Source organism: Typha latifolia, chromosome 2 (genome assembly GCF_019914945.1).
Source record: "Typha latifolia isolate L0001 chromosome 2, TyphaL0001v2, whole genome shotgun sequence".
Classification (NCBI taxonomy): Eukaryota; Viridiplantae; Streptophyta; class Magnoliopsida; order Poales; family Typhaceae; genus Typha; species Typha latifolia.
In genome coordinates, this window is record NC_133087.1 from 2,746,250 (window position 1) to 2,768,800 (window position 22,551).

General features: G+C 40.8%; 5 protein-coding genes across 8 annotated transcripts; 3 read left to right on the forward strand and 2 right to left on the reverse strand.

Moving 5' to 3' along the window:
- Positions 1–623: 623 nt before the first annotated feature.
- Positions 624–1,758, forward strand: LOC140782772 (E3 ubiquitin-protein ligase SGR9, amyloplastic-like). Its single transcript, XM_073129545.1, has one exon. The coding sequence runs from the start codon at positions 742–744 to the stop codon at positions 1,567–1,569; it is 828 nt and encodes a 275-aa protein (XP_072985646.1). The 5' UTR covers positions 624–741; the 3' UTR covers positions 1,570–1,758.
- Positions 1,759–3,044: 1,286 nt separating this feature from the next.
- LOC140782773 (histone H2AX) lies at positions 3,045–4,236 on the forward strand. Its single transcript, XM_073129546.1, has 2 exons — positions 3,045–3,758; positions 3,848–4,236. Exons 1-2 carry the CDS (start codon positions 3,561–3,563, stop codon positions 4,067–4,069), a joined length of 420 nt encoding a protein of 139 aa, XP_072985647.1. The 5' UTR covers positions 3,045–3,560; the 3' UTR covers positions 4,070–4,236.
- A 2,033-nt stretch (positions 4,237–6,269) lies between these two features.
- LOC140781750 (squamosa promoter-binding-like protein 9) lies at positions 6,270–15,069 on the forward strand. 3 transcript variants are annotated; one of them, XM_073127929.1, is made up of 10 exons: positions 6,270–6,956; positions 7,878–8,053; positions 8,526–8,791; positions 8,939–9,013; positions 9,114–9,221; positions 9,921–10,038; positions 10,996–11,131; positions 12,513–12,690; positions 13,014–13,595; positions 14,420–15,069. In XM_073127929.1, exons 1-10 carry the CDS (start codon positions 6,406–6,408, stop codon positions 14,726–14,728), a joined length of 2,499 nt encoding a protein of 832 aa, XP_072984030.1. In that variant the 5' UTR covers positions 6,270–6,405; the 3' UTR covers positions 14,729–15,069. The 3 variants fall into 3 exon arrangements, with proteins under 3 accessions (XP_072984030.1, XP_072984031.1, XP_072984032.1); XM_073127930.1 differs by having other exon boundaries at positions 8,535–8,791; XM_073127931.1 differs by lacking the exons at positions 8,939–9,013; positions 9,114–9,221.
- A 128-nt stretch (positions 15,070–15,197) lies between these two features.
- LOC140781751 (protein VAPYRIN-LIKE-like) lies at positions 15,198–17,000 on the reverse strand. Its single transcript, XM_073127932.1, has one exon. The coding sequence runs from the start codon at positions 16,874–16,876 to the stop codon at positions 15,455–15,457; it is 1,422 nt and encodes a 473-aa protein (XP_072984033.1). The 5' UTR covers positions 16,877–17,000; the 3' UTR covers positions 15,198–15,454.
- A 1,349-nt stretch (positions 17,001–18,349) lies between these two features.
- LOC140782864 (uncharacterized) lies at positions 18,350–22,082 on the reverse strand. 2 transcript variants are annotated; one of them, XM_073129696.1, is made up of 4 exons: positions 21,227–22,082; positions 19,713–21,034; positions 18,740–18,806; positions 18,350–18,640 (listed from the first exon to the last, which is right to left on the reverse strand). In XM_073129696.1, exons 1-2 carry the CDS (start codon positions 22,070–22,072, stop codon positions 20,246–20,248), a joined length of 1,635 nt encoding a protein of 544 aa, XP_072985797.1. In that variant the 5' UTR covers positions 22,073–22,082; the 3' UTR covers positions 18,350–18,640; positions 18,740–18,806; positions 19,713–20,245. The 2 variants fall into 2 exon arrangements, with proteins under 2 accessions (XP_072985797.1, XP_072985796.1); XM_073129695.1 differs by having other exon boundaries at positions 19,713–22,082.
- Positions 22,083–22,551: the final 469 nt, after the last annotated feature.

Genomic DNA, 22,551 nt, shown 5'->3' on the forward strand with positions numbered 1-22,551 from the left:
ATCAATTGAAGAGCTTTCAGCATTTCGAGTCTCTTATTAAACTTATTTTTTTTTGTTTCCAAAGTTATTATTCTACCTCTTCTACTTTTGATTGCATATGAGTACTTGTTACTTTTAGAATTTCTTTAGACTCCAGTGTTGTTCGGTCTGTTTCTCGGCGTAAGTGTGGGCTTGCGTCCAGAATTATTCTGTTGCTCTATCTATTCTTTTTGGTCTTATGTGTTAAGTTATAATTGGATATTTAAACCTTAATGATATCATCGTTCTACGAGCTTTCTTCCACACACAAAGAGAAAAAAGAGAGAATAATATGCAATGGACCAATGGTTAACGGTAAAGAAGGACGTATATGATCATAATTGGATCATGACAATAGGAGGCATTTTTCATTTTGCAACCTGACAAACGTGTTTATTGCGGTTTACATTATATCTTTTTGACTATTTCCGTATTTCTAACTCGACTCCGACAACTTCATCAAATCACAAACAATGCCCTATCAAGGTGTGAATCGTAATAAACACATAGGATAAGGTGTAAAATGGAAGTTTCAAACATAATACTATCATAAACTAACAAGACAGATGGCACGGGACCCATCTGTCATTCCCTCGAATCCCAAGTACACTTTCGGTCTCTCTACCTCCTCCTCGCTAGTAGTCACAAGTCATCACCACTCCTCCCAAAAACTCCTAGAAATTTTCCCAAAACACTCCTTTCCACATTCCAATCCCAATCTCAATGGGAGAAGTCTCCTCCTCCTCCTCCTCCTCCTCCTCCTCCGCCTCTGAGTCGATCATGTCCGCCCTCCTCTCCCTCCCCCATCGCGCCTTCTCCGACCTCGTCCTCTCCCTCTCCTCCGACCTCCGCCTCCTCCGCTCCCGCCTCGCCTTCCTCCTCCTCTCCCCTCCCCACTTCTCCCTCGCCATCTCCCACCTCCACACCCTATCCCTTCCCCAAAAAGCCCTCCTCCTCTCCCGCCTCCTCCTCCGCCACCTCCAACTCCTCTTCCCCTCCCTCTCCTCCCCCCTCCCCCACCGTCTCCGCCTCCCTGACCTCGACGCGGCCCTCCTCCTCTTCGCTATGTGCGACTCCTATGACCCCACCACCAATTCCCACCTCGATTGGCACTCCAGGGTGAAAAACCACCTCCTCGATTCCACCCTCACCCCCTCTGGCCTCGGCTTTACGAGCTGGGCCGTCGTCAGCCACTACGTCGACGTCGCCGCCAAGTGCGAGCGGTTTCTGGAGGTGGCGTCCGGGGGGAAGGCTTCCACAGCGGCAGTGGTGGGGCTGCCGTCGGTGGAGAGCGAGGGAGGAGGGAAGGAGTGCGCCGTCTGCAAGGAGGAGATGGAGAGAGGGAGAGACGTGTGCGAGCTGCCGTGCCGGCATCACTTCCATTGGAAGTGCGCTTTGGGGTGGTTGAGGAAGAGTAACACTTGCCCTTGTTGCAGGTTCGAGTTGCCGGCGGAGGACGCCGTGGCGGAGATGGGGAGGGTGTGGAGGGGGATGATTAGGATGGGCAGTGGAGGAGGAGGAGGAAGAAAGGTAATTGAGAGGATATGGTGAGATTTATGTGCTTGGATTTGTTCTTCTTCTTCTTGTTGGTTTCTCGTTGGCTAGAGGTACGTACGATGGCGATTAATTAGTGAAGTTGCATGGGAGTGAATTGACGTAATTAATAAGCTCAAGTAGATGAGATTGTTCTACTTTTGTACTCATAACTGATGAAGTAATAAAGGCAAGTTTAATTAATTATACCATGTTAAGACTAAGCCCATTAATTAATTCGGGGCTTATATATGCATGACCAGGACAGGTCAAATCACGTTCTTTTGCTTTAATACTTCTTCGTTTGGTTTTCATCTTAATTTATTCTCCTTTCGCTTTAATTTTTTGGTAGCCATCATTGTCCTTGTAGGTCATCTGTAGCTTGATTGCTTGCTTGCTGCCAAATTTTACCGCAAGTAGATCACCCGCAAGATCTGCTATGGCCTTTAAGCTTCCTTTTATTTTTTTTATTTTTCACATCTTTCACTGAAGTAGTGAAGTGTGATTGCTTCCAAAGTATAAAGTATGAAGCTCCATATATGGGATACATTTATACCTTCTAGTGTTGATGAAAACTTCAACTACATATATGCCAGAGTCTATATTTGTACGTAATTTGGAGTGTATTGAAGGTAGATCTCTAGATTGGATTCAGTTCATGATCTTAGAGGATAAGCTCACTGGAGGTGAGAGGATATATATATATATATATATATATATATATACGTATAATAATGTGGGCCGGGGTTGACGTGGTGACTATTCGGTTCCACGAGGGAATAGGGAGTGAGTGCATGGGGACGGACAAACAAGGGAGAAAACGACGATCGAAAGCCTAATTGCTCTAATACAACGCCGACATGTGGGCACACCCACACATTCTCTTCAATTTCCAAGGCGTAATCACAAGTTAAATTATGATTGGTTTGCCTCATGCACCCTCGTTGTTACATAAAATGCCAATCATGTCCCAAATTATATATATATATATATATACATCGTTGTCCGTTTAATTTTTCTATTAAAATATACAATAAACTGAGGGAGAAAAGAGAGAGAGAGAGAGAAAGAAAAAAAGAATATGATGTCTGTTAAAGATTAATTATCGTATTAGAATTCTGGAAAAGTCTTAGAATTCATCTGCAGTAGTAGCAAATCTAGTAGAAATCTAGGGGCATACTCTCAGCCTGCGTCATCTTGACTTTTCCTACAACTTTAACTTTTCCTGTGAGACTGGGACAGGCCCCCAGGGCCCAACTGGTGATAGCGTAGAGATGAACTCTTCCCATGTGGGCCTAGTTCGAGCTCAAATCATAGAGCCAATTGCAGGCCGACGTTGGGCCGAGTTGGGCCTTGGCTTGAGATGCACCGAAACCAAAGGTCCTTTGAGCTGAGTTCAGGACTGATTTTTACTACACTTATCAACTTAAAAAATACAAATAATATTTTATATTTAGGGATATAAAAGAATCGAGCGAGAGAGTCGGAGCTTTGATCGGAGGAAAGGAGGCGACAATGAGAATACTCTTCAAACGAGGAATAGGGATAGAAAATTTTTATCTACTCCACCTAGCCATTTAATAAAATGCTCGGATCTCGATCTTGATAGTCTTTTAGAAAAAATTCGGTCGGATAAGGGATGTATATATATAGTATTTATGCAGGCACCGTTGTTATTTCATGAATTAAATTTTGTTATTGTTAAGAGTCTCTCTCTCTCTCTCTCATTATTTTACTTTTTATATATTTTAATTGTATTATGGACCCGAGCAAACTTCTGGAGAAAGGACGGAAAGAACGAAAGAGCCTTCCACGCTGGCGATCCGCGAATCCATTCCTAACCAATCATAGTCAGTCTCTCCTCCCTTTCATATTCACCCTCCGGCCTGCGCTACCCTTCCCTTTCTTGGCTTCTCCTCCGATCAGGCAAACCGCCCGAGGCGAACGAACGCAGAAACCAAAGCGAAGCAAGAGGGGAAGATCGAGTCCGAGGTGCCGTTACAGCAGCGATGAGCTCCGCGGCTTCGACCAAGGGCGGGAGAGGAAAGCCCAAGTCCTCCAAGTCCGTCTCCCGATCACAGAAGGCCGGTCTCCAGTTCCCCGTCGGCAGAATAGCCCGCTTCCTCAAGGCTGGCAAGTACGCCGAGCGCGTCGGCGCTGGCGCTCCCGTCTACCTCTCCGCCGTCCTCGAGTATCTCGCCGCCGAAGTCTCTTCTCGCCTCCCCGTCGCGATAAGTTTTCTTAATCTTTAATCTCTTGATTCCGTCGTTTTGATGCGCTTTGGTACTTGTTCCAGGTGTTAGAGTTGGCGGGGAACGCGGCGAGGGATAACAAGAAGAATAGAATCGTGCCGAGGCACATACAGCTGGCGGTGAGGAATGACGAGGAGCTCAGTAAGCTTTTAGGGACGGTGACGATTGCGAATGGTGGTGTTTTGCCTAATATCCATCAAACCCTGTTGCCCAAGAAGCAGGGGAAGGGGAAGGGAGAGATTGGGTCAGCCTCGCAGGAGTTTTAGAAGTGCTCTTTTGGTTTAGGTGATGGATAGGGTTTGCTTTTGATGTAGTGGAGATACTTCATGTAGTGATGATGTTTCTCTGTTAATATAGTAAGAATCTGATTATATTCATGTTAGTTTCTATTCCTTTTGGCTTGATAAAGATTGCTTTCCTTGCTTTTGTTGTATATTCTAGGTCTAAAGTTGTTATCTTTACATGTTTTCTCTAATCTTACAGTAGTTCTTCCAGAGATTTGTTGTTTCACTTGTAGTAACATGCTGGTTGTAGAAGTTATGGTTAGTAACTCAGTAATTGTGGCCATGAAATTAGTTTTATTTTGTTCAATGGTCTTATCCATTTTGATGCTAAAGTTTGATGCTTTGGATGAATTTCTCATGCTCATTAGTACGTTTGCGCCACTTGATGGCCAAGTTAATGATTTATTATCATCTTTGTGCAAGTCAAAGCTGGAATTTTCTTCTGTTCGGAACTAGTTGTTCTTATTGTTAGCTATTCATGAAGGAGGTGAGATAGAACTGTTATCCACTATTAGGCTTTTTTTTTGTAAAGCTTACTGGTCTATATGAAATGTAAATTAGTGCGTTATTTTTCCCACTTGCTAGTTGGTTTGGTGTTCATAAGCTACTTTTGGATTACTATTGATGCTTTTTTTCTTGAAAGGAAAGTTTGTCTAGTACTCATGTTTGCTGTTGCTTGTGTTTGTGGTCATGCATTTGGGACCATTGGGATTGTTCGAAAACAATTGTTTTTATTGATTATACTGGATTGCTGTTGGAGAGTTTGTATAGTGTAATTGCTTATTTGGATTGAGATTTTATGTTATGGGTTGCAAGGCATTCCTGCAATTATAATATTTTGCTTCTCATGGTAAATTCAAGATGTAATCTGATAAGGGTTATATCACATAAGCATGTAACTACATTTTAATTGGATACTTAATGGAGTTCTTGTGGATCAGAAGTAGTGATACTGTTCATGATTATGACTTTGTATTTGTTTGGTCCAATTATTTTGGACTTGCAACATGTCCAAGAATGTGTGGTTGATTCCTTCATTTCTTGATGTTTATCTGTGTGTGTGTGTGTGTGTGTTTATGAAATGCTTGGAAGTGCAGAATATATTTGCTTGAAATTTCTCTTAGAAACACTGACTACTTGTCAACAACAAGGGTGCAGGCTTGGCAATGTCTCATGTTTTGCAAACACTGAATGTTGGATTTCTACTGTTATGCAGTTGTTCCACTTGCTATATCAGAGTTTTCAAAAGGGTAGATTTGATGTAGCTAAATTGTTGGAGTGGGATTTACCAACTAATAAATACTAGGAGCATGAGGAGGTCAACATGTATTCTGCTGCTTGGTCTGCATCCATTTGGGTCAAATGGCAACCACCAGACTCCAGAAGTGTATGTTTGGCTTGCCAGGCTTGTGAATGAGTGTAAATTGTGCGTGTGCTGGGGGGTCATTTCTTGCATTCTAATTCTTGAAGAAGGGGGGGATACTTGTTTGGGTAAGGCTATGTAGGTGGGGAGTCCTAGATAAATCTTTATCATCCAGATTGACTACCTAACTCTCATAAATATTATAAAAAAGAGGAGGATGAATCATGATATTGTCTGTGATAAGCACTGTTATATCCACAAGAACAGGGTTCATAATTATAATAATAATATATTTTACTTAGATCTCCTAAATTATTATTTTTTCTGATAATTTTTTTTATTATTTATACATTTCCTGAACTTAAAATAAAATTCACCTTCGAACCAAGAATTTTGTTTTTTATTAGTATGTACTTATGAAATAATGAATGTCCCCAGAAAATATTATCCAAAATAAGAGGATTATACAAAATGTTATCTATGTATAAGCCTCAAATGCTAACCTTGTAAAGAACGGTCGCCGTTACCTTACGCCAAGCGACTATCCAATAATCCAATATCTTAGCTAAAAAATGTCGACATGGATGTCCCACCAAAATTGGCGATTCACCGAATCGCGTGTCGACCACGCTCTATCGCCCAATGATCGCCGTCCAAATATAGATGGACGGTTGAGATGGAACAAATCGTGTATCGGCTGTTATGATCCAAACAGCGAATATTCCCGATCCCGTGGATGTCGAGGGACGTGGGTCCCACTTGCGACATCACCACCAACTGCGGGCTACTTTGCGTCAAGATTCCCACTCTCACCCGCAACCGCTCTCCTCTCCTCTCTTCTTCCTTCCACCAACCACCCTCTGCGTTATACCGATTTCTTCTCCTTCCCTATCTTGTCTTATTACGGATCTGAATCCGTTCCCTCCGAATAGTGTTGGGATCAGGGTTTCGAGAAATGGAGTTCACTCCCTCCGTCGCCGCCGATGGATCGACGGCGCTCTGGGATTGGGACAGCCTTCTCGATTTCTCTGTCAGCAACGAGGAGGATCCCTTGATCCTCCCCTGGGGCAGTCCTGACGAGGCCCTATCGGAGCCACCTCCTGCGTCGACGATGCCTGCGGAGCAGCCTTTGCTCTCGCTGCCGGAGCCAGAGCAAGAGTCGCAGCCGTCGCCGGCGACGGAGCCGGCCAGCCGGGTGCGGAAGAGGGATCCGAGGTTAATATGCCCTAATTATTTGGCGGGGAGGGTTCCCTGCTCGTGCCCCGAGATGGACGAGAAGGAGGTGGAGGAGGAGGAGGTGGCAGAGATAGTGGCCGGGGCTAGGAAGCGGGTGAGGAGCAATGGAGCGTCGGCGGGAGCCTTGAGGTGCCAGGTTCCGGGGTGCGAGGCGGATATCAGGGAACTGAAAGGGTATCACAAGAGGCATAGGGTTTGTCTCCGGTGTGCCAATGCGTCGTCCGTGGTGCTCGATGGGGAGCACAAGCGGTATTGCCAGCAGTGTGGAAAGTAAGATAATCACTTCTTAATAAATCTTATAGCTTGGTTAGATTTTGATTGTTCCCAACATTGTCAGTGAGATTCAATAACCTCTTAGTATGAAGGAAAAAAAAAGCGTCTCAGTCAGATGTTAGAGCATCCTTGTTCCTTAATATTACATTAAATGAAATTAGTATTTCGTTTTGCACTTTTCATGTGTGCCTGTCAATTAATGTACTAATTGCAAAAGGATCTTGGTAGATGAATCTTTCACTAAAATGAAATGGTGGATGGTTGATTTGTTGATACAGAGAAAACAATTTGGTTTATGCATAAAATTGAAATTGAACTCTCTTGCACTTTCCAATACAAGTTATAAATTGTGTAGATAATGAAGGGTTCAATTTTGAAGGCACACAAGAGACGTTTAACACAAAATTAAGCTGTTCATCTTAAATTAAACAACATGGTTAGGTTTTAGATAGTATGTTCCACGACCAGTCAAATCTTAATTTAGGAACATTTGAGTGACTTATCCACTAATTCTGGTTGCTTGTTTAGTTGACTACTTGATATCATTTCAGTTATTAGACAACTGTGACTTTCAATTAATTGCAAACTGTCTACGAGTGCTCAAAGAAGTAGTTAAGTATTCCTTAAAATTAATTCCTTATGGAGATAAATCATTGATAATACTACTACATAATGAGACAATTTTGTCTTTTGGTCAGTAAGCTCCTTTCAGATGTTAAGGCACCTTGAATAAGTGGGCAAACTTCTACTGTTTTATGCGAAACATATTTTTTCTGATTATGAAACTTAAGATGACTGTTTTATCAGTAAAATATGTTCTAGAATTTGTATCTTTACAATTGTGTAATTGCATCAATGCTAAATTTGACACATTACCATGAATCCCTGATTCTATTTTTCTTTCTGTTTATACTTCAGGTTCCACATACTGCCAGATTTTGATGAAGGCAAGCGTAGTTGTAGGAGAAAACTAGAGCGGCACAACAAAAGGAGGAGGCGGCGGCCTGCTGATTCTAGAAGCACACCAGAGAATGAAATGGAAGCTCAAGTAGATTTCCTAGCTGATGTCGACTGTGATAAAGAACCAAGGGAAGGTAAATTAAGTTTTGAGCATTAATGCTTTTCTCTGTAAATTGTGGTTTCAAGTCTGAGAACTTAGTACATTTTACTCTTCTAGGCAATTGATCTCTGATTATATTTAGGTCCTAAATAGTAGAGGAGATGACAAGACATTTTTGAATATTATGCAGAAAAATTGTCCCCATTTAAGGGATCTAGGAAATTGAAAATAATTTTTCATGTATTTCATTTTCCTTTATAACTATATCTGGAAGTCATGTACAAGAAACATAGTCTGAAGGCCATTCGAGATGTTCTTTGGAAACTTTTCTGATTATGTCAGCAGTTTTTTTAGTAGTTTCTTCAATTTGCTAAAGATTGCAATACTTGATTTATTTCTTAAAACATATAGTTCCTTGTATGTTTGTGCTTCATATCTTAGCTCCTGAGATTTTCACAGTGCATTTTGGCCTCTGATATCTTCTTACTTTGTCATTTGCTCTTTAGTACATGCAGAGGATCCATTTGGATTTGCATGCGAGAAAGTTGATACAATACTTAGCAACAAGATTTTGGGCAGAGAAGCACCATTGGGGTCTGAAGATGGACAGGAATCTCCTGACTGCTCCCTGCCCAGCTTGCAGAATGACCAAAGCAACAGTGTTGTATCTTTTGCAGCCTCTGCTGAAGCTTGTGTAGATGGAAAAGCAGAGAATTCCAAGCCTTCATTTTCTTCTACATTTGGTGACAACAAGAGCACTTATTCATCTCTGGTAGACTAATTATTTCTTTTGTCTCAACTAGTTGCTTAACTTTACTTTTGCAACTATAATGAACACTTTCATAGTGATCTAATATAGTTTTGTGTCCTATTCCTGACCTTTCTGCGGTGATTGTAATGGTACATTTGTTTATTCTAGTGCCCCACAGGGCGTATTTCATTCAAGCTGTACGATTGGAACCCTGCAGAATTTCCAAGGCGTCTGCGGCACCAAGTATCTCTTTAAATTACTTTTAAGTTGTGTCAAATATAGTTGCCAACTTTTTTGATGAACCACTTCATAAAGCATCTAAGTATGTTATATCGACTTGTAGATATTTGAATGGTTGGCTAGCATGCCTGTTGAGTTGGAGGGCTATATTCGTCCCGGATGTACCATCTTGACTGTGTTCATTGCGATGCCTCAGTTTATGTGGGATAAGGCACGTAAGATATAATCTGCATTTTAATTCAATTGAAATGTTGTTCTCTGGTTGGTGCGTTGGGTATTTTTGCAGGTCTTCAGTACTTTATTTTTGGTATCATTGACATGAAACTTTTAAAGATTGCAATTGCAATGTGCATTGAATTGGGGTTCAGGATTTCAGATGGTAGATGGAATATTTGAATTGGGTTTCAGATGGTGCTGTTACCATTTAGAGCTCAAGTTACATTGAAGTGTTTTTGTATTATTGACATACTAGGACGATGAAACCATATTGCTTCGCGCTGATGGTAGGATTTATTTGATTCATATTTCAATTCTTGCAAGATTGTTTAGGGTCACTCAACACATTCACAGCCAGTTAATTGAACTGTTTGTTTCCTTCATCCTACAGATCAAAATTTTGCCCGACAGATTGATTTAGAGTGATGTATGGTGATATATAATTAAATGTGTAAATGCCTATGTGATATACAAGTGAGGACTGTGTAATGCATACCAGTTCATTTGAATTACATGCTGAAACTATGAAAGGCTTATGTAAAGCAGTACAACTCTGTATCTCTTCTTAGTTGGGTGAACTGAAGTCATTTCTGCTATTGCCAGATCTTTTTTTTTCTCTTTTGTGTATTGTATAAAAGCAAAGCACAACTTTCTGTTTCTTGTAATAATTACATTTTATATTTGCTTTTCACAGTTATCTTCAGATGCAGCTCATCTTGTCAGAGACTTGCTTAATGCACCTGATAGTTTGTTGTCTGGAAGAGGGACCTTTCTCATCTACCTGAGTAATATGATCGTTCAGATTTTGAAAGGTTCGTTCTAACAAATATTATTACCATTTTATCTTCTTCTTACTCTGTTTTCTTTCTTTAATTCAGCCTTTTGATATTTTTCTTTGTTTCTGAAGCAGTAACAAGTTAACAACTAGGTAACCATAAATTTACTTGCTATCTTCTCTTATCTCATCAAATTGTGTTTTTCTTTTGATGGCACCTAGTTTCTGTTAGCATCTGTTACAATTAACTTTGTTGAGAAAATTGATATTTATGCTTGCTTATTTTGCCATTTCCAAATGATCTTGACTTAATTATCTGAAAATTTATGATCTCTATTGGCAAATTAAGAGGACATTATATCCAAAAATCAAAAGTTGTTGGTTTGGAATCACCTACTTTCTTTTAGCATACTTCCTCTAATTTAACTATTCATAACTTTATATGTTTATTCTACAACATTGTTTCTTTGTATTTTAAGTTTGACATGTCAGTGTATCTATATTATCCAATGTTCATATTCCATATTCTTGTCCATGTTCATGGGGTTTCATAAATGTAAGTCAAGTCTTGAGAGTCTTATATTAACCCAAGGTTCTTTGTTATTATAGTGATTTTACTTTCTATTTTTGTTTAAAGAAATTGAAGTATTATTGGTCTTGATGCTTTATCCTTTTATGAGGTGATCATAGACAGATGATATTATGAACACTTAGAAACTCTCATTAGAGTTGTTTAAATAGGGATAGAAATTTTACCTCTTGTTCCGCTATTACCGGAGAAAAAGTAATTATATTGCTAGCCTTGGCAATCCCAAATAGTTGTTGTCATCTGCTATCATGGAATACCAACATACATGATGCATATGATACAAGTTTCTTTTCCAATTGCATTTGAAGGTTGAAGCATTTTTACTACCCTCTTTATTTCTTTTTCTTGGGGATTAAGAAATGAGACATGCGATGATTAATTTTGGTCCTTTTTATTTATATTTAGATGGAACATTATTGATGAACATCAAAATGGAGGTACAGGCTCCTAAGCTTCATTATGTCCACCCTTCCTATTTTGAAGTTGGAAAACCTATCAAGTTTGTTCTTTGTGGCAGTTATCTTGATCAGCCTAAATTTCGGTATGTATTTGTAAATTTACAACTTATGCTATATGATTTAATAACAATCTTGGAAAATTATAGATATCAAGTTTTTCCATCTTACTCTAAATGTACTTAAGTAGGTTGTTATTTATTTTAGATGATAGAGGATCACGCTTGCCATCGTTTAGTTTTGATACTACCAGTCCAAGAGTTGAAATACTTGAAACTTCATCATAAGTTAGTTGGCACTAAATGAGATTGTATAAGATGATCCAAAAATATCCGTGCAAAGATTTACTTTGACAAACTTAAAGAAGTAGATATGATATTCTGTACTTATTAATTTGGATCTTGGATGGAGGAAAAGTATAACTAGCCGAAGAGAATAATATTGGGAGAAAGATTTGTAGTTGTGGTCCAAAAAAATGTTTCATGTGCTTGTTTTCTAAATCATGGTAATCATAAATCATTTAGGTGTTTAAAAGTCTTGTGTAGTTGATATGAAGGGATTGTTTTGTCATGTATTAATATGTTCTTTGCTGCTTTGATCATTCCTTTCAGTGCTTTGAAAGTTACCGGGATCTACCTCCTTAGTAGCCGCCCCCAAAACCTGGAATTTTGCCAGTGCATGGCTGGTGGGCCAGGGGCCCACTATAGCATAGCGGAAAAGATCTGCTCCTTATGGGTGAGAGAGGACAAATCAATTAAAAATAAATCAAATTCATCATTCTCTCCTTTTCTCTCAATCTGAGCCCTAATCCTCAAATCCATCCTTCTCTCCCTCTCTAGATCATCTCCTCTCTCTAGCGGCGGCAAGCAGTGGTGGCTTTAAGCGGCGCGCGCACACGCACACACACACACAGAGGGAGGAGAGAGAGAGAGATGAACCCTGATCTTGTCTCAATCCTCTTGATTTGAACTCTTTTTCAGCCGATCTGAAACTCTTAGAGGAGCAAGGAATGGCCTTTGGGACAGGCTTTACCTTTATAGGAAAGGTACCTTCAATATCTCTTTAAAAGGACTCTGCCAAGGGGGAGCAGAGCATAAAAATCCCTTTAATACGTTGGTTCCTTTCAGCAACATCCCCCTATTTCCTCTCTTTAAAACTTTCAAGTTAGATGTATATTTCGGCTATAAAATTCACTCCAGGAAGTGCTGACAAACGACTGATGAGAATACATTATTGCCATATCTAAACAACATGTAGTTTGAATTACATCACGTGAAAGCACCCACCCATTGATGATGTTTCTCGGAATTACTTTTTTATGCTTGAGGTTGTTTGTGAGGATATAGACTATGATGGAAATGGACTCTTTTGTTCCATAGGTTGACATTTATTTTAGTTCTTTTTTATGTTGAATTTCTCTGAAGTAAAGGCATTTCAAGCTTAATGGGTTTATGTCTGTTATGGCAGGTCTCTTGTGTCATTTAATGGAAAGTACTTGAAGCACAATTGTTGTCGTGTGGATACTTGTGGGAAGAGGTCATATGATGAAAATGGAGGGGACTCTGCGGATGTTTCTGAGCATGAAATGTTCACAATAAATATAGCCAATTCAGAGGCAAAAGATTTTGGCCCTGTTTTCATCGAGGTTAGTGAAAATATTTGTTTGATGTAAATATGTACCATTTCTCATCTGGTCCTTTTCTTGCTTTCAGTTACCTATGTAGCAACTGAACAATTGCTCAAATCCAACCCCCCTCTCCTCTATGTCTCTTTATTCTATAATTGTGTTCTTTTATTGCTTCACGGCCTTTTTGTTTCTCTGTTGCAGAAGTTATTTTGAATTTTTCTCCTAAAATCTCAGTAGTATGCTACTTTTATAGGAAAAGAACAGTTATACCTCAATTAAATTGCCATTGGAATTCTTATGGATATGTTTGTGGAACTTACCAAGTCTAGCCTCTTTTGCAGGTTGAAAACATGTCTGGGATATCAAACTTTGTGCCTGTCCTTTTTGGTAGCAAGCATATTTGTTCTGAACTAGAGAGGATAGAGGAGGCACTCATTGGACCTTCCCATGGAAATAACTTATCTGGACATGCAGTTACTGGTGCTATTCCAGATTTTTGTGAACTCACCAGATCAAAACGAACTGCAATGTCAGAACTACTGTTGGACATTGCATGGTCAATAAAGCAGCCTCATCTGGGTGAAAGCAAAAACATTTTGAGTTCGACAAATACCCAGAGATTAACTTGTTTATTAAGGTTCTTAGTACAGAATAAGTGTGTCAGCATTCTGGAAATTATGCTGCGTTCTTTGGAAAATCAAATAGGCAGGGATATCTTTTCTAATCTGGACAGGCTGAGACATGATGCTGATATGGAGCTATTTGTAGGGTATGTAAACGATGCCAAGAAAAGCATATGTTACAGAACCCTACAGGATGCTATACCAGGACTAGATTCAATGAACTCCATCCATGGAACTCTCATTCCACAGAACAATTTTAAGGGCAATCTTTACCCATTATGCTTGCCCTCTCTACATCAAGTAAGTCTGTCATACATATATCTGGTGTCAAACTTTTCTATCATCCCTGTATACTGAATGTTACTCTGTTGTTGAAGTCAATATGGTCATCTGTTTCGGTTAAAAGTAGTTTCAGTAGCATCTCTTCTCTCATATAAAATCATGGTATTGCCATTTATTGTGAACAAACTGCATACTTAATGTAGTTTGCGCAATTAAATAGGGTCACTGTTATAGTTCTATGAGAGTGTCATTGCAGATTATTACCTAAAATAACTGTCCCTGTTATAGTTATATGAGAGTTGTTGCAGATTATTACCTAAGATAACTATCACTTGCATTATAATATTGTTCTGGTGAACCTATTATTTGCTTTTACACCTTTTATTCTGTCCTTGCATTTTATAATGATAAATCATCCAGTGACTTGTGGTGCATTAATGTGAATTCGTTTCAAACTTCCAGTTCATATTGCGTCTACTTAGGTAATACATTTGAATTTTCTTGAGGAGCCCTAGTAGATGTGCAAATGAGCATAGCCTGTGGATACTGAGCTGCAATATTTTGATTCTAGCATCACGAAAGTTGTTTGATCTTCTATATGCAATTACTGATACCAACCTATGTGAGGAGAAAATGTTGATACTTTTAATTGAAAATGATTATAATATTCTATTCAATTCCTCTGTTATGCAGTCATAGGCATACTTCAATACAACTACTTGGTTGATTCTGAATCTGAAGTTCAAGATAGTTGTCATAATATGATCATGTCGTTTTGTTGTTTTTAGTTATCCACAACTGCAGCGGTGAATAACAGAAGAAATATGTTGATTCCTTTGCAGGAGGAAGGGGCGAGAAATGAAGATGATTTGTGTTCTACTACAGCACTTCAAGTGGACGATAATATCCCTCTTGTAACCAAAGATGTTACACACAGACAATGTTGCTATCCACGGCCTGGTGTCAAATGGCATGGTCGATCATGGGATCTTTCTTTTCCCAACAGTGTCATGAGAACACGCATTGCTGTGGTTCTGATGGTCAGTGTCGTTATGTGCTTTACGGCATGCATCATTCTCCTCCATCCTCACAAGGCTGGGGTATTTGCAGTTACAATGAGGAGGTGTTTGTTTGGTGACTCTACACAGTAGGAACTGAGCAGACATTCCCTTTTTCTCTTTTGTTTTCTTTTTGAGAAAAGAGCAGACATTCCCTGTTGTTGCTGATTCTTGTATCATATCAGAATTGAATGCCCTGGGGCTTGACAAGTTCTTCAGTTGTATTGCAAGCAGGCCTAGAAAGCAGCAGTTTTTAGGTTACCGTAGATCAAGGGAAGTTCGAATTAGTTAGTAAATATTGATGCCTCCGCTGCTCTTTATCAATGATGTAACTGTCAATCATGACAAGGGTAATAACTAATATGTAATTTAGAATGACACATCCAAATTCTTTGAAAAGTTTCGGGGTTTATTAAATGCTTTTGAGACTGGAAGATATTGTTTTGGTTTTCCCAGATTTTGTTGAGAACAAGTATTCCACACTTACAACCTAAATTCACTCGACACAGTGGGATTTCGTAATTAAACTACTCGTTTAATTTTGATGATAAATACTGACTAGTTTGCTTTAAACGAGCTAAAAAATTTAGCCGCCTCCATGTCTAGTAGAGAGCAACTCTCGGTCTATTATTGGACAATAATCACATCAAGCTTGAAGCCCAACACTGCTCGTCAAGCTCAAATTAAATTTAAATCACAAGCACATCTACCGGGCCCTTGGTAAACATCACAAATTGATTGGGTCTTGGGGCTCTGCTCGTAGCACGAAGGCATTTCCATGTCGTCCTCCGAATTGTTATTTCGTTACAGAGAGGGGGTTTAGATTGGAAAAGAAGGGGAGACCTCCAAAACGGCAAGCCTGGCACCCTTCGATGGCTTCATCCCCGCACGTGCCCCGTGCGCCAGGAGGCTGAGCGCCACGTCGGCGTTTCCTGCCTCCATGGCGCACTTTAGCGGCGTGTACCCCCTATGGTCCACCGCGTCCACACGTGCGCCATTCGCTATAAGAGCATTCGCCGCTTCCACCCTCCCCTTCATCGCCGCCACGTGCAGCGCCGTCCACCCGTTCTGCTCGCCACCGTCCACCGCCTCCCCTCGCTGGAGGAGCCGCCGCACTCCCTCAGCATCCCCGCCGCGAGCCGCCCGGTGGAGCTCGTCCCCAGGCCGGAGCGCGCGGTAGAGGTGTCCGTGGCCTCCTTCCAACGCCACATCGAACGGCGTCTTCCTCCCGTCCCTGATGCGCGCGAGCCTAGGGTCGTACGCCGACCAGCTGAGGAGGACCTCGACGGCGGCGAGGGATCCGGCTGCGGCGGCGCAGTGGAGCGGCGTCCAGCCGAGCTCGTCGGCGCGGTCGGGATCTCCCCCGGCGGAGAGGCATAGGTGGAGCGCCTCGGCGTTCCCTCCGGCTGCGGCCGCGTGGACAACCGTCCGGCCGCCGGGATCTGTGGCGGAGACAATTACGGCTCCGGCGAAGAGGAGGGACGCGACCACGTCTGCGCTGCCGGAGGCGGCGGCGAGGGATAGGGCGGATTTGCCGTCGGCGGAGCGGGAACCGAGATCGGCGCCGGCTGCGAGGAGGGCGGAGACGAAGCGGGGGTTACCATCGGCGGCGGCGCAGAGTAGGAGATCGGATAAATCGGAGGGAGAGCAGGCGGAAGCGGCCTTAGAAATGATGGACTCCGTTGCCAACGAATCTTCCGTCGGACTAGAAGAAGTCAGAGAGAGGAAAGCACCCAAGAAGTGAGGGCCAACGAGGGCGATAGGGACAGAAGCATCGCGAAAGACCGAAGTTCCTACGGCGGGGAGGGAGAATAGGCGGAGGAGGGCGGCAGAGTCGGCCTTTCCGGTGGGGAGGAGGGCGGAGCGGACTAGGAGGGAGTCGGAGATCGGAGGCGGAGAAGAAGAGGGGAGGAGAAGGGAGAGGGAGAGGGAGAAGGAAGCGGAGGAGAGAGGAGGGAGGATGGAGACAGAGGAAGGGGAGAAGGAGAAGGCGTCGGGGTTGGTGGCGACGGAGAGGTGGATGGCGACATGCATGGTGTGCATGAGGTTGATAACGCGGAACGCGGCGGAGGAGCAGCAGCAGCGCTCGGATGGACGGTAGTAGATCTCCACCTCCTCCACGTCGACGCGCACCAGACGATCCATCCTAATGGAGGCAATCAATCTAGCGAGGACGAGTGGAAGACAAAGACTAAGACTAATTGCTATAATAAATGATTTAATTAGGGATTGATGTAGCATTTTCACGCTTCTTTAATTAATTTTTAGGGGACAATTTTATTTTGCATTATAAAATACTTAAAATACCGAGTCAAAAAAGGTTTGTAATTAAGAATCTCTAAATATAGAGCAAAAAATGGAGCAAGAGCCATATATATTAAAATAATAATATAATATATATTATTATATTAATTTATTTTAAATTATTTAATAAGTTGTTTTAATGTTATTATTTTTTAATAAAAAATATGTTGTTAGAAAACTCTCATTAAGATCTTTAAAATAAGACTAATATTTAATAGTTTCAGAAGTAATTTTAAATTATTAATTTTTTTAATTAAACGCATCGAAATTACATTACACGAAATAAACATTGAAATAAACTTTACATGTCATTAACTAAAAATATCAAAATTATATTACATAAAATAAACAGAACTTAACCAAACATAATAAAAACAATAGATGTTCCGGTTTCATTTTTAATGTATTTCATGTTTAATGTATTTCATATCTAATATATTTTAATAATTAATATTTATATTGAGAATAATTTTAAGTAATTATATTTTAGGACACAATTTATTAGGCTTATTTTTATAAATAATAAAAATTTTAAAATTTAAATTAACTCAAAAATAATTTAATATTAGACTCATTTTAAAGGTCTAGACCTTTCCAATAATATTATTTTTGTTAAAAACTGATTAGTAAAACTAATTATATACTCAGTTTAACTAACTAAATTATTTAATAAAGTATACAAATGAAATTAAAATTATTGAATGTAATAATTATTGGACAATTTTGATATTTAAAAAGATTGAAATGATAAATAGAGCCGGGTTCTATTTTCACGGTGGGGCTCCAAATTTGGAGCCCCACTATTACTAACTCCAAATTTGGAACTAATTTTAGAGCCCTATTGAAGCTCAAAATTTAGAGCCTGATTAGAGTTGCTCTCAGAAAACAACTTTTTAGCTTTGAACACCTCCAAGACCGATTCCTGGCAACATCGTTCTTGTCTCTATTCGTCACTCAACGATAACATAAAAAAATGAAAATAAAAAAGTTTATAACTCGTTTCATATCTTTATAATTTTATATATATTCAGAAAAGATGAACGTTAGTTCAATTAAGTTGTTTCTTCCTACCCACCTGTTGTGGATGCGAACACTCTAACCAATTCGGATTTTGACGATCTAAAGTGGTGCACTTGTATTGAAAATTTTGATCTCCAGAATAAGAACAAGCTCACATTACACGGTAATTTTGAGGATCATTAATTCATGGGCCATGGCCTTTTTAATTTGATGAGGTAGCACGTATGATACTGGCTTTGCTATATTTTTCATCCAGTAAAAATTCCTCATGGAGAGTATTATTTGGTGACCCGATATTAGAGGACTTTGCACAATGTATAGATGTTTTATATTTCCATCTTATAGGTTAATTCTAAACAGACCATAGAAATAAGGTGAAAAACCACCATGAACATAGAAAGAGAAGATGATAGATAGAAACTCACCAATATGGGTTTACCTTAAAGAACCAATAACATAATGTAGAGAGTATAAAAATTTGATGGTAGCAACAGTAGAGCATATAGCTCGCTCTATCAGACTATCAACAATAGACAACAAGTGAAAAAGAAAAATAGCCAACAAATAAATATCCAGTTCTAGTAGTGGTACTTTGGAATTCACAGGTAGCCAGTAATTCCTCTCATTCCCTTTATGATTTTATCTAGAGGTTATATTGTTTGCGAAATTTCACTAAATGCTCTGCATGTCAAATAAAACATGGTAGTCAGACAAAAACCCAGTGGAAATGGTTCAGAATCACATGAAAACAAACCTATACAAAAGACACTAAGACAGTACCCAAGTCATTTTCCTTCTCCAGCTGCTCAGGGTCATTTCCTTCTTTTTATACTTTCCTCCTTTTATTCTGTTTGTGTGCAGTTGATATGGTTAGATATGTAAGGATAACTAAACAAATCTACTGTAATTGACTACTAGAAAGCTACAGGTGTGACATGTGAGAAACTTGAAAGCGTGTGTAATTATGTACTTAGTATTAAATGCTTTCATACCCTATCTATGATCATTACTTTGTGTATTGAGCAAACTGCTCCACAGCCGAGCTACATAAGAGTTTTCCATGTAGAGAAAATAGGAACAGAGAAGAAGGGGTCTACAAATGAAGGCTCATTTTCCTTATGATAAGGAATATCCTAACCATATTTTGGGACCTAGGAGCAGCAGTATCTAAAGTGTGCTTTTCTTGGTAATGTCATATTTTATTTGATGATTTACCTCACAGAACATTAATTATTTCTTATTCTATTATGTGTCTGTTTCAGTGAGTTTGTCAGCAACAAGGATAGTCACCAATTTTAGTGCACGAAGTAGCATTTACTAGAAGGTTAAGTTCATGGAAGACCCAGTTATCCAGATCACACAGTAGACTATCCTATTATGACAACAAATACTGTGTTGAAACCATGCAACAAACTCTGAGATCAAAAGTTCAAAACAGAATTTCTCTTATATCTTTGCTAGAGCCTTCCTTGTTTTCGATAAAAGAAAACTAGAAACTAGAAAGCGACAATTCAAGTTAACAATTGAGCAAGTATTATATCATAAGCTAAATAGCTAATGAACAGGATATCAAAAATCCTCTCACTTAAACATTCCGTACTCTCTAGAGCTTCTCAGCTTCCCTATAAGTATGACACAACAAGGATCAAGCATGGGAAATTTAATTACATTGCTAACAGTAACGGTAATGCATCAGAAGTGAAAAACTCAATAAAATTAAATAAGAGGAAAGAAATAGGACGGAAAAACACACCTGATTTTTACTAGAAGAGAATAAGAATTCCATTAGAAGATCAAGGATGAGACTAATTGCTAACATGCTGAACAAGAGCAGGGCCTGAAATCCAAATTCAGACAGCCTTCAAAACTTAATTTTTAGATGAAATAGGATCATCACCACCAACTCTAGTAAGATTTTGGCATAGTTAGTTGATTTATGTCTTACTAACACCCTCCACATAATCTGGCACCACTCTCATGCTGGTGCACATGGATTCTGAGTGATGATTGGATAACAAGGTCACAATCTCAGCTTCTGGCTTCAATAGTGAAAGGATTCTCCATCTGAAGGTTACCCTTGCATGCGCACAAGCATACACAAGAAGGTAAAGAATGATAAGTGGCTCCTCTTGATGTTAAACCTGCCTCAGCAGCTTACATTAATGCTCCGACTTCAACTTTTGGCCAATATTCATCAATAGGAAGTCTTGAGACGACCTTGCAAAGTGCAATGACATTGCTACAGATTAGAGCATCAATCTTGATTGGATAGGCTGGACAATGCAACTAATTTCTCACCAAGATCTCCTCCAAAATCTCATCAGCATGGTGATGATTCTGAGGGCAAAGTTTATTAACGACCATAGAACAAACTGAACTTCCTAGAAGGTAGCCAATTTCAAACATAGCATTTACCACCAGCAAAGCATCATCCACCCGACCATGTGAACAAAGTGATTCTACCAAAGTGTGAACTGTCTTCCCTTTTGGTTTCAGATTATTCCCTAACATATATAGCAACCAGGTCATTCCTTCTTCAACCTTGCCCAACTTGCAGAACCCTGTAATAACGTAATCATTCGTGCAAACCAAAGGTTCCAAACCCCTGGCTTCCATTGATCTCTTCAATTCAGTCGCCTCTATCACATTGCCCTCTTCACACATTGCTTCGATCAGAGGAGTGTAAGTCGAAACACTTGGCTCCAGCCCAACTGAAAGAAGCTCACGGTAAAGCTCCATCGCCTCCTCTCTCCTCCCAACCTTGCAAAACCCCTGAATCAATGTATTGTAGGTAATCACATCACACCCAAAGCCCTTTGCAGGTATTTCCTTAAACATCTTGACAGCATCGCCCATCATTCCGTGCAAGCAAAATCCAGAAATCATCGTGTTGCAACTCACGGTGCTCTCTTTGAATCCCTTGTCACGCATTTCCTCATACATCTTCCTGGCACGCTCCATGTCGCCGGCCTTGCAATATGCATCAACAATGGCATTGTAGGTGTACTCATTCGGCTCCATTCCCTTTGCCATCATCTCCTCCCAGAGCTCCCAAGCATCATCCATCCTGCCCATCTTGCAAAATCCATCAATCATAGTAGTATAAGGAACAACCCCTGGCGCATAACCCCTGACCTTAATCTCATTAAAAATCCTAAACCCCTCCTCCGCCATGCCAATTTGGCAGAGTCCATGGATCACACTTTGGTAAGTGAACACATCCGGCATTCGTCCGCCGGCGATCATGAGATGGAGAAGTTCAGATACCTTACCGTAATTTCCATCCCGCGAGAACCCGGAGATCAACGCGTTGATCGCAACGACGTTGGGCAAGATGCCATTCCTCGCAGCGTCGCGGAGAAGCATATATGCCTCTTGCAGCCTTCCTTCCTTGCAGAAGGCGCGAATGAGGTAGCCGGCTGTGGGGGCGTTTCCGGCGACGCCGGATTTCATCATGATCTCGTACGCGCGCCAGACAAGGTCGGTCCGACCGGATTTAAGGGATGCGCGGAGAGCGTAATTCCAAGCGGGCAGGGAAAGGGAGAAGTTGGAATGGATATGGAGGTGAGAGATGGCGTCGAGGGCTTCGTCGAGGAGGTCGTGGTCCCGGCGGAGGAGGAGGAAGAAGAAGGAATGGAGATCGGGTTGATTCGGGACGCAAAGAGGAGGATTCGATTGGAGGAGGAGGAGGGCGGGTTTCCAGAAGCGGGAGCGGGAGAGAGAGGAAAGGAGGAGGGAGGATGTGGCGGGATCGGCTAAAGAGGAAGTGGGGTTGGGATTGGGGAAGTGGGAGGAGAGGAACAGGAGGTAGCGGATAGAGAGGAGGGGGTGGGCGGAGGAGAGTGATTGGAGGACGAGACGGCGGCAAGCGGGATGGAGGAGAGTGGATTCTGGGAAGTCGGAGAGGAGAGTGGATTCCCAACGTGGCCGGCGAAGGATCGTTTTCAGAATTTCGCGAGCTGTCACTTCCGGGTTTTGGGGCGGATCTTCCGTTGTGGAGGAGAGTGATCTCGTGAGATGAGGGGAAGTGAAAGGAAGGAAGTGGGTGGAGGAGGAGTAGGAGAAGTGGCTCCGGCGGCGGAAGAGGGAGGATAGGAAGTGACTTTTCGTCATCGTCTCCACCTCCCTCGTAGTCGAATCTATTTTGGGTTTTAGATACATGATTAATCTATAAGTGGGCCACATTTGGGTACCTAATAGAACTCAAATAGCCCATACAAATGGCCCAATTCCAAGGAGCACAGGCTCACATCCATCATCCATGAAAAGAAATTAAATAAATAATAATAAATATATATATATATATATATATTGAAATGGGCCCACAGTAGCAAGGGAATGGATTAAATGGGCCCACTCCAAGAGATCCCAGAAAGGTGCCTAATTGTCTGATCTCGTCTTGTTACAACTAAAGAAAGGTGCAGTATATACCTTTTGCACATGTTGTTTGGTCTCTCTCTTCTATTGTCATGCAGTATAACAAAGAGAAAGAATTCAATAGCAGCCAGTTGGTTTATGTAGATATAGTAGCGTTGGTACCAGAAAACAATGGGCAATGTCCACTGTCTATGAGCATGAGCAGTGGTACTGGA

What these genes read in the sequence shown, in the direction of transcription:
- LOC140781750 (XM_073127929.1), top strand. Translation starts at nt 6,406, where the DNA reads ATGGAGTTCACTCCCTCCGTCGCCGCCGATGGATCGACGGCGCTCTGG. An exon ending in AGAGCACTTATTCATCTCTG is followed by an intron (nt 8,792 to 8,938) that starts GTAGACTAATTA and finishes TGTTTATTCTAG; the next exon opens with TGCCCCACAGGGCGTATTTC. An exon ending in TTGGCCCTGTTTTCATCGAG is followed by an intron (nt 12,691 to 13,013) that starts GTTAGTGAAAAT and finishes CCTCTTTTGCAG; the next exon opens with GTTGAAAACATGTCTGGGAT.
- LOC140782864 (XM_073129695.1), bottom strand. Translation starts at nt 22,072, where the DNA reads ATGACGAAAAGTCACTTCCTATCCTCCCTCTTCCGCCGCCGGAGCCAC.
- LOC140782772 (XM_073129545.1), top strand. Translation starts at nt 742, where the DNA reads ATGGGAGAAGTCTCCTCCTCCTCCTCCTCCTCCTCCTCCTCCGCCTCT.
- LOC140782773 (XM_073129546.1), top strand. Translation starts at nt 3,561, where the DNA reads ATGAGCTCCGCGGCTTCGACCAAGGGCGGGAGAGGAAAGCCCAAGTCC. An exon ending in TCGAGTATCTCGCCGCCGAA is followed by an intron (nt 3,759 to 3,847) that starts GTCTCTTCTCGC and finishes TACTTGTTCCAG; the next exon opens with GTGTTAGAGTTGGCGGGGAA.
- LOC140781751 (XM_073127932.1), bottom strand. Translation starts at nt 16,876, where the DNA reads ATGCTACATCAATCCCTAATTAAATCATTTATTATAGCAATTAGTCTT.